Source organism: Azolla caroliniana, unplaced genomic scaffold (assembly GCF_043228905.1).
Source record: "Azolla caroliniana isolate FFs.n. ecotype wild unplaced genomic scaffold, voAzoCaro1.0.p SCAF_16, whole genome shotgun sequence".
Taxonomy (NCBI): domain Eukaryota; kingdom Viridiplantae; phylum Streptophyta; class Polypodiopsida; order Salviniales; family Salviniaceae; genus Azolla; species Azolla caroliniana.
This window is the reverse complement of record NW_028230451.1, coordinates 4,932,174-4,943,022: the sequence shown is the minus strand read 5'-3', so window position 1 is coordinate 4,943,022 and position 10,849 is coordinate 4,932,174. Positions and strand designations below refer to the sequence as shown.

General features: G+C 35.8%; 1 protein-coding gene across 1 annotated transcript; it reads right to left on the bottom strand.

The window, feature by feature from the left end:
• Nucleotides 1–1,466: 1,466 nt before the first annotated feature.
• Nucleotides 1,467–10,849, bottom strand: LOC147853710 (peroxisome biogenesis protein 5-like). Its single transcript, XM_087332170.1, has 15 exons — nt 10,651–10,849; nt 9,202–9,378; nt 8,236–8,361; nt 5,514–5,915; nt 5,164–5,421; nt 4,629–4,751; nt 4,393–4,545; nt 4,113–4,294; nt 3,774–4,023; nt 3,220–3,304; nt 2,655–2,764; nt 2,160–2,384; nt 1,997–2,062; nt 1,817–1,911; nt 1,467–1,732 (listed from the first exon to the last, which is right to left on the bottom strand). The coding sequence occupies exons 2-15, from the start codon at nt 9,319–9,321 to the stop codon at nt 1,654–1,656; spliced, it is 2,274 nt and encodes a 757-aa protein (XP_087188296.1). The 5' UTR covers nt 9,322–9,378; nt 10,651–10,849; the 3' UTR covers nt 1,467–1,653.

The following is a 10,849-nucleotide window of genomic DNA, read 5'->3' as shown; positions in this document are numbered from 1 at the left end:
GGGCCCAGTAATGCACTCGCTCCCGAGCAAAACTTGCCCACTACTTAAATGAAGCCTCGAGTCGTGGCATAACAACCCAAATGGCTTTACCGATGAGACAACGGTGTGTAAGGAATCTCTATGTTGCCCACCCTGCCCAGTCAGTATACATGTGTCAACATTTAGAAGCTACGATTGAAGATCAGCCCCTGCCCACCTAAGAAACACACTCCCTCACAAAATGGAAGATGGCATTGTCATCCTCTTGCATCCAACACTTATCACCACCATGATATACATAAGTGCAAGTGATACCTTCACCACCAACTAATCTCTCAAAGATATTCATCATTTGTATGCATTGTAGATATGGTAGGTTTCTTATTGGATAACCAATATTTGCTCAAGTCATATATCCCAAATTTTGGCATCATAGAAGCAAGAACAAGCAAAGTGGATAATAATTCCCAAATATGATCATATCCAAGAAGTACATGAGACCTAGTTTACATTGTTCTTAAGGCCATGTCAAGTTTGCATGGCACTAATAGCATATTGCATAGTTACCAAGCCAAGCTTCCCCATATTGAATTCAGATGTGAACTTTCATTGTTCTTAAGGCCATGGCAAGTTTGCATAACACTAAGAGCATATTACATAGCTACAAAGCCAAGCTCTCTTTCTCCTCCATATGAATCCAAGATCCATGACTACACAAGCACCTTTACTAATCTAGCACTAGCAAAAGCCACTTGACCAATCTCTAATATTTTTCACCATTGCATGCCTACTCTTGACTCTCTTCCATAATTACACTTGGTGGATAGCAATGACAAAAACAAGCAATCATGAGAACCAATTTTTGTGTGTACCACTTTGCCTTGAGAAACAAACAACCAAGTTTGACTTTATCTCCAATATACAAGTTTGTCTAGGGTTGTACCAAATATCCAATTCAAACTTTAACAAGTTAAGATATCAGAACCAATATAGTGGTGAGAAACATTTTCCAGCGTTTACTTAGTGTGCCATCTTACTTTTGAAATTTGCCTTGGGCAAGTATAAAGATCAACTCTATTAATCATTCCATTATCTACATTCAATAGACTTGCCAATGGCTGGTAATTCAATGTATTTAGCATAAACGAAACCTATAATAACATTACTCCATTTCCATTAATACATGGATGAATAGTCACAATTGTTATCAATGAGAACATTCAAATCTTGCAATATTAAATATTTCCTTGTTGAATAATCATCATTATCATATTGACGATAACCTTCTCTCATCCCAATTAAGAATTTATAGCTAGATAAAAAATATCACAAATGATGATGGTTGATGGTTCAACAATGCTTCATGCCTACAATGATATAAATGATAACTCCCTCTATTGGTTCATAATCCACCTTACTTAGGAAATTCATCATCTATTGGCATGTATTACTTACACGACCTTTAAATAATGTACATAGAGATAATATCTATTACCAACACTGTCAGTTATCAAAGACATGTAAATATCTTATTGCATTAGATTAAGAGCAAATTTAATGGTCATTACATTAAAAGGCTTGCCCACAAAGCTTATGATTACAATGAAATAATTGAGATTACATTTGGAAGAGGATAATATTCTGAATTCAGCATGTTGAACATAGATGTGCGCATCACATGGGATATTCTCGTTGTAGCAAATCAAGATCACGTTTGTCACATGCATCAATCAACTGTCCCCGGCCCGAGATGCTGAAAAAACAATCAATAGAAATGTAATGCATGAAAAAGGTAATTATGTGGATGTGTGTATGCAATAGAGAGGGAAACTCCTACCTAAGAGAGATTCGAAGGTATTGCCAAGCATTTTCTGCTTTTGGATTCATACATAATGCTCTTACATAATAGCGTATAGACTCTTCATATCGTCCCTGTGTAAGACCTAAAATTAGTATTTGACAAGTGACATTCCTCTTATGCTAAGTTGTGATGGCTACATCAAGATGATTACAGTACCTGATTAGCATAGCTTATCCCCATATTGGACCAAGCTCGAACATAATTTGGCTTTAAGTCCAAAGCCTGGATGATAAAAAAACAAAAACCAAAATTTTACATATATTTCCATAAACTTTCTTTTTCATGTGATGTTACTGCCTTTTTTTAAATCATGGACCACCTCTTGATATGCATAAAGAGCATCAGAACTTCGAGAACTATTCGCCTGAGTTGCACCAAGCTTATTCCAAAGAGAGTAGTCTTTGGGCTTCAATTCTAGTGCTCTGCGGAAAGCCGCAATAGCTTTATCATACTCTCTGGATAGATTATAGAGAACACCCAGCACTGTATGGACATCTGCATCCTCTGGAGACATTTGGGCAGCCTCATTGAAGAGAGCAGTAACCTAGATTTTCAATTGCAAATTCTAAGTAAGAATTGAATCAGAGTGTATGAAAGGTTCATACTACAAGAAGATTACGTGCATTGGCATGTAACCTAGATTTTCAAATGCAAATGAAACAGCTAACAATAAGAATTGACTATATGCAAACTAGGTTTTCATTCTATATAGTGAAAAGATACTCAGCATGTAACCTAGATTTTCAAGTGCACCAATTCACATTAAGAATAAAATGTATGTGACTTGGTTCATTATACATAGTTCGAATTTTACCTCAGAATGATTTAAAATTGGAATTTGCTCGGAGGATATCAATGAACCAAACTTAGAATGATGTTGAAGCCATGCTCTCAAATATTTTAAGGCTTCCTGTTGCTCCAGTTCTGAAGACAAAAGTTGACATTATGTTATCCATCAAGGAAAATAATTTGAGAGGGGTAGATATGTAGGAAAAACTATGATTTCCATGTGCAAATGAAGAGGTAAGTGCTTGTGCACAAGTGCGTCTGTGCAAATGTGTGCATGTAATTACTTCTTGGTCAAACTTTCAGGAATGTTTTTGCACTCATTCAATAGTATTTGAAAATGAAATATTTAAATTAAGAAGTGTTATAATGTAAGTTTGATGGTAAAGGTCATGGCTATTTTCGTTTTTTTATCAATTCAGAGTCAGGAAAATCTGAGTCTGGGTCAATCTCTTTTGATAATGAAAAATAATGATTTATAAATCATACTGTAGAACTGGAACGAGGAAATCCCTATAAACAAGCAATCAATGTTTTCTAGTTCTCTTCTCAGATTGTTTAAATGAAGGAACTCTTAGTATAAAGCCGCTTACCATTAGTATGACTGACACCAAGTGATAGTAGCACCTCGAGGTTGGTGGGCTCTGCATCTCTTGCTCGAACCATTGATGCAATAGCCTATTATCAAGAATCCACATGAGTTTATCATGCATACAGCCATATATACAAACATCAACGATAGACAATCCTTCCTCACTTTGATACACATTATTCAAGCCCCTAGACGTTCTGGATCAAAAAGATTACCATATCATGGCCTAAGTCTCCTATGTGAAGCAATAACGGCTTTATCTTTTTGAGACAGTGAGGTTGTAAACGAGGTTCCCAAGGATCATTCAAATATTGTAAGTCTGTCCATCTATCTAGTGGATGACTCCACATATAGTAATATCTGAAATGTTTGTAACGTTTATTGTAAATGTCAACTCCAACTAAGGGTGACTGTAAAATTTACTGCAGGTACTCATTGTGCTGGTGCAATTAAACTCACCTATTACATTAACATAGTTAATTAAAAGCATCAATTCACTTGAGGCACTAACCCAACTGTAAGATCTCATCAGAACGACAAACATAATTAACTGACCTGTCTGTCATCATCATTTTCAGCATGAGTAATGCCCAGCAAACGCCAACCTTCAGCATTATTAGGATTTTTGAGAACTTCTGCTTCAAGGGCTAAAACAGCTTCACTCAGAAGCCCACGTCGGAAAAGCTCTTGACCCTCCTTCAATGGGTTTGGATGACCCACATAGGGATTCTGGTCAGCAAATTCATACATCCATTTTGAAGATGATGGTAAATTCTGATTTCCTCTCACTTGCTCCTCTACATATCTGAAAAGAGAAAGTAAATGTGAACGGCTAAATTATACAAACATCTTAGTATCCTCAAATTATATATATATATAGGCAAAAACATTTACTTGTCATAATCATCCAGCCATCCATTGTTGATATCTTCATTGACAGCATTTTTAAACTGATCACCGAACTCATCAGCCCAATCATTGACATTGAGTTTGGAAAACTCATCAATCCAGCCCTCCTTGTCTGAGGTCCCCTGCTGAGTATATTCATCGACCCAGTTGTCACCGCGATGAACATGCTGTATTAAACATGATAGCACACAGAAGTATGCATGTAATGAGAAATAGCCTTCTAATGAGCTCCATTATTAAAACTCTTGGGTTTTCCATTAAGTACCTCTCCTGCTGTAAACTCAGCTGCCCATTTTTCTTTGGCATTTGCTTGGTGGAACTCATCAGCCCAAGCACTTTCATTAGGCTTGACCAGGTTATCTTCCAGAATAAGCTCTCCTCTGCTCATCTTGGATACAAATTGAAGGAACTTTGAATTCTGTAACCAGCAGACAGTTCAGAAGATTAGAGTTAACCCTCATGAATGAAAAGACTGTGTTATCGCGTGAAGTGCTCACTGACCTGAAACTTGGGGTCCTGGTTCTGAGAAAGTGTCTGAGCAAGTGACCTTGTCTGCTCTAAAGTTGCAAGATTTCCTGCATCTTGATGCCTAGACAATCCTCTCATAGATTGTTGTGATTGTTCCTGCAATTTGAAATCACTATGGATTTTTAAAGAAACTATATTTCTACTTCATACAGCTTAAGTGAAGAATTGAGGATACCACGACAAATTACAGACAACTGCCTGAACTAACCTAAAAACTAGCAATGATAATAAAAAAATTCTGAAACTAATTTAACAAAGGTCATAATTCTTGCACGGCTGTAAGAGCTCATTGTGTAGAAGAATTACTGGTTTTTTTTCTAACTTACTAAACTCGATAAGCAATAATTTTTTTGTTCTTTGAATATCTTTAATTCTGTGAAATAGTTTAACGCATTGCATTTGTAGGATGATTTCTTGGGCATTCCTACCAGCCACTTTGCTAAGCAGAACTCAAACACATCCAGAAACATATATGTATTGAATAGAGGAAAGGCCAAAGAAAGCAAACCATGTTAAACTGATCAGCCCAACCATCCCCTTGCTGTTGAAACTCTTCAGCCCACAGCTCTGGACGCCTCACAATATCCTGTTTATTAAACTCTGCTGCCCATTGATCAGAAGTGCCTCCATGTTGTCCATTCTCTATAGGTCCTAGTCGTCCTGCATGTGCCTCATTCCAGTACCCTTCAAGTTCTGGATAGCGACCTTGGGGGCCCCAAGATCTTATTTCAGATTCGATATCCAAAGAATGTAGAAGAGCATTCACCTACAAACAAACATGATTCAGATACTAACACGATGAAAGGCATTGAAAATAATCCTTTTGGAGGAATAAGGCCGCATTCCTCAGTTTTATACCTGAGCATTTGCATATTCCTCTCCCTTATCAGCAAAAATGTGGCGTGCCATGATACTACTCCGATCTCGGATTCTTTGTTTATCGACATCAGACAATCCAAGATCAGGAAGCGGTATAGGATGAAAAGGAATCTGTGCTCGGCCACTGTCCATAAAGGATCGTAAATAACCTGAAAGCATCCCTTGAGGAGTACCATCACCTTGAAGTGATGATGCTGAGTTTTGTCCATATATTTGTTCAAATTCATTGAACACACCAGGAGGAAGATGCTCCTGAAAAAATGGTTGTTGAGGCATTCGGGGTGCATGTATCTCATTCCATGCATCCTGATATCCTAATTGATCAGGACCATGATATCCATGTTGATCAGGACCACGAAAACCCTGGAGAAATCCAGGAATCTGTCGCCAAATATAATGAGATTAAATTCCATCTAATGAATATGTCCTTCAAAATTATTGTCTATTAATCTATATCGCATATAGCACAAATGTCTGCACATATATAGATATGGTGCACATGCAATGACTGCTCATTATGTACTTTAAAATGAACAACAAGAAGATAATGCAAAACAAAGTATTAAGTTATCCCCTCCCCTTGCATTTACTTAGTATTTGGTCAATTTTAGATTAGCCTGTAATTACAAGCATATATATGACATGTAAAAAGGACATGAATAGAGATTTCTGCGGATACATGTTCTATTGTTAAGTACCCATCCTATGTGGCACAACCAGTGAAGACATCGGTGTGGGCATTAAACATAGACTAATACTAGGAACACATTTGCTACTAGAGCTTTAGGCCAAATGGCCACCCCAATGTTAAATGGTACAAACCCTTTGTAGAAAATCCTTGGTTTTAAAAGAGCTCCTTTTTAAATTAAGCTAGAACTCTCGCTCTTCATCCTTCTACTTCTTCATATACACAAGTGATTAGTGTCAAGAGATTTTGAGCCAAACACTAATCACTCTCCATTTATGTATGTGTTGAGACTATTTAGTACTGAAGGGGTGGTTAATCTATTGTGGTGAGTATTTATTTATTTATCTTGACATAGTTAATGCTTAAGCTTTTCCATAGTTTTTGCAAACTTCTTATTAATATTGTTTTGGTGAGAGGAGGGATAAAGTTCACAAAATTAGGGTTTGTGAGGCTGGTGGCTTGAGAGCAATTGACAACCTGTCATCCAGTTCACCACCAACAACCCCCAGGCCAACGATATTGACATGGAAGCAAAACTCCATAAATACACAGACATGCCCTCCATGTAACACACCTAGAGCCAACAGATCTATGTCTCGTACATGGTTTTAGGATTTAGGGTCTATATATAATTAACTATAAAAGTGAACCATCACTTGATGATCATGTTGTAGTGGTGCATTCCCTCGATGTATGAAACTGGAATGGAAAAACTAAAGATCAGTTGCAGCAACTCACATTTATGTGTCTTGCTTGTCATTGAGAATGTCCGTCTCCAATTACTTCTAGTTTAGCAAATTGAGATTTTTCCAGTATGAGATCATGATGTAGGAGTTTCACACAAATTTTAAGGGAAAGGGAGATGGGCTCAAGTGTGAAAGCTAGCTCATGTGTACACTTGGATGAGCAACAAAATTTAACTTCACAAGGTATGAGATAAGTGTGGTCTCTTGTTTCGTACATCTAAAGCTATTTGTGGTCTAATACATTAGCATAATTTCTCGATTTGAGTAAATTCTGTATGCTTCAAAGATAGCGCCCCTGCATCTGGGAAATTCGTAAATCTCATTCCTTCAAAACTTGGTAGCTTGGAACTACTATCGGGCATATCTGTTGGAATAGAGGTAGTTCACTTCTGTTGCACTATACAATTTCTGGACAAGCAATCCATTGTGTTAGTTGCGTGCAAAATATGGGTTCTTTTCATGAACAAAAATTTGGTATTATGCTAATTTGATTTTTTGTGGTTTCAGGAGAAAAATCCAAGATTTTGGGTTCACGCATTATAACTATCGCGCAAGCTTCACTTTCATCGAATATTTTGATACCTTCATACTTATAACGTATAAGAGTCTATGGCATTACAAATATTAAGTTGATAATAAACTAAGAATGTGAAAAAGACAGACATTCGTATAGAACAATAAGTAGAAGGGTCAAGTCTCAAGAGCATCACAGCTGGATGAAGCAAGACACACAGATAGTGATGGGAATAATACAGTAACAGGAATAGATCAAACAAGGCATTACCAGAAACACAGCTCTTCCTAAAAAAGAACAAAACAATGCAAACTTACGAATTTGATCCCAGAAAGATACAAGGTAGATGCCAATCACAGACCTGATAATCCATTATAATCTGGGGAATGTAACAGAATTATTTCTAGTTCCAGGACAGAATTTGTAGTTTCATTTTGAGCATATTAACCCTCAGATAATCATTTAAAAAATAGATACATCTCGATTTATGAGGCGTCCAAGTCTAATGTAACATGCATTAGAAAATGCAAGCTAAGCTCAAGGTCAGGTTCTATAATATAAAAGTATTTGATTGAAAGAATAATATAAGCCAATTATGCACTTGTCAGCATAAAATCGTAATAATCAATAGAACCAAATTTTTACTAAAGCAGCTCAACTACAAAAAAGGGAGTTGCACATCGGCCCAGTTGAGGGGCATTCTTTCTTACGACATATTGATAAAGGAAGAGTGAGAAAGTTTATGATGGCTACCTGAGAATCAAATGGTGCACCAGTTTGCTGCACATATTCTGAACCTGGGAGAGAAGCACGAGATCCAAGTTCGGTTGCTGAGGGCTCTTGAAGGGCTGGTAATGCTGGAAGTTCCTGTAACCTTTCCTATGTAGATTTGGAAGAAAGGCAAACGATCATCGCTTCTAAGAGTCAGATTTTCATGGCATTAAAATTTTAAAATGTTTGTTAAACCATTATCTTACAAATGTTTTGATGATTCAATCAATTTTAGGAGGTCTTTCTCGCTAAGCTATTATGTTTTCAAGATATCGAGGATTTTAAAAACATCACAATTCAGATTTCAAATTCTAGTTTCTCTTTTATATGCAGGTTTCATGAGTAGGTAAACACAGAATTTCCTATTTCCAATCTAGTTTATCTTTTATATGCTGTGAGACATGGGCTGAAAACACTAAATACATTCCTTTCATAATGCTATCTAGACAGACATGACTATCATGCATCAACTCTATTGTGCATTGAATCTATTGACCTCACGCATACTTCTATTTTGATTCCTCTCTCTTTTTGTATCCCATGGGTATGCCAAATACTAGAGTTTAAAACATTTTGTATGCTTTCTTTCATACTGCTATTAAATCCTCTTCGATCATGAATTGAATATTTTTACTTCATTCATACAAATAGCAAGAAGAAAATATGTGCTACTAAAGATCGAAGCAATTAGGATTTATTTTAAACTACCTACTTCAATTGTTTTACTCATGAACATATGAGTAAAAAAAGCATTATATCTCAGTGGGACATAGATTTTCCATCAGCCATTGAATCTAATTAATTCATGCATAGCCATAGCAAGAAGAAAGCATGTGTATGACAAATATATCTTAGTGGGCCATGGCTTTTCTATCATGCATTGAACATACTTTATCCATTACATGGCAATAAGAAAATATGCTATGATAAGGTGGTAGGAAAACAAACCTGAGTCTTAGAAGCAGAACCAAAGATAGATTCTGCCAAACCACCCAATGGATTGGCTGATGATGAGGTGCCAGGGACGGCACATGCACCGCCACCCATTACAAGATCTCGCAATGCCATTCCTTCTTATTCAAGAGAGTCAAACCCCCTAAATTGTGGAATATATGGTATGCCCTTCTGTAAAAGCAAAATTTGATGAAATATGTAAGAGCCCTTCAAAAAAACATAATTTAAGGAAATATATTTAGACCACGAGTTTATGGAGAAATCTATTAAAAAATATCATCTTTATCAAATTTATTTTCTTAAAATCTATTACAAATCATCCTCCAAAAGACCATATTGAGGAAATGCATTAAAAGCCAGATTGATGACAGATTCATCAAAGCATTTAATGCCTTGGCACTACTGATGAATTACCTTGCTTTTAATATAGTACATTTTCAAAGTGGTCAAGATAGTCTCTAAGTTTCAAATGTATAATTTAATTACACCTGTGAACAACAAGGTTATCTCTTTTTAAGGAAAACGGGAGAATTTTTACTTTCTTTTATATTTTATGGTATGCAAATCTAGATCTTAACAAGATTTATTATTTATTTTTCATGATAGTACAGTTATTACTTTTCTAAAAACCTGGGTTTTCATGTGTAATAAGGGTTTTCAGCTGACAACCAATCACAGAACTTTGGATTTTCATGAATACTTCAGGATTTTAATTGTCTTTAACCAATCAATTTCCTTTCTTGAAACTTCTTTTCCCTTTTAACTATATGTTATGTGAGAGATAACTTCACAACAATTAATACTTCTCTCTGATATTAACACTACAATTTCCTTTTGTAGGGGTATTAAAATCTTCACATTTCTTCCAATAACGATACAAATAGCACACAAAAATCCATAACCTGACGCTGCAATTAATTGAGATATAAATCCACCACATCAAAGAAGCAAGAATCGATGTTGGGAATATGCATTGAAACAAAAAATTACCGATTAAATATAGCAAGTTTCGTCTAAAAATGGATGATTACTTACAGAAATATATTGATCTAACCTATGCTTATGGCATGTGCAACTAGAATTTCACACCAATAATGATTTCTTTTTCATGTGATATTAAAGTCTGAATCATACACAAAGCTATATTGAACTAATATATGAAAATTAAGAATCCAATATTAAGATATAATCCCACAGTCGTAAAAACAAAGAGTAAAACCAAAATCTGATGGTTCAAACAGAAGTTGGGTATTCATCTGAACTAAATATTTGTGTTCAACGTATTCACCTAAACGAGATTCATATCCAACGATTAATCTAGAAAACAAGGAAGGGAATAAATAAACATCGATAGATAGATGGATACATAGACTTCGTATAAAGGAAAATCTAACTAAAAGAAAAGAAAAACTGGTTAACCATGAAACAGATTGATTTAAAAACCTGAGATTTTATTGGAGAGACGAGACAGTAGTGAGTGGAAAGCTCCTCAAAAGTGAAAGAAACAAAAGTAGACGCGATTCTGCAGATAAAAGAATAGAGTAAAGACGAAGGAGAATGAAACACAGCCTTCAATTTTTGTGTTGAGTTCTCGACTCTGATCTCTTTCTTCTTCTTCTTCTTCTTCTTCTTCGTCTGTTGT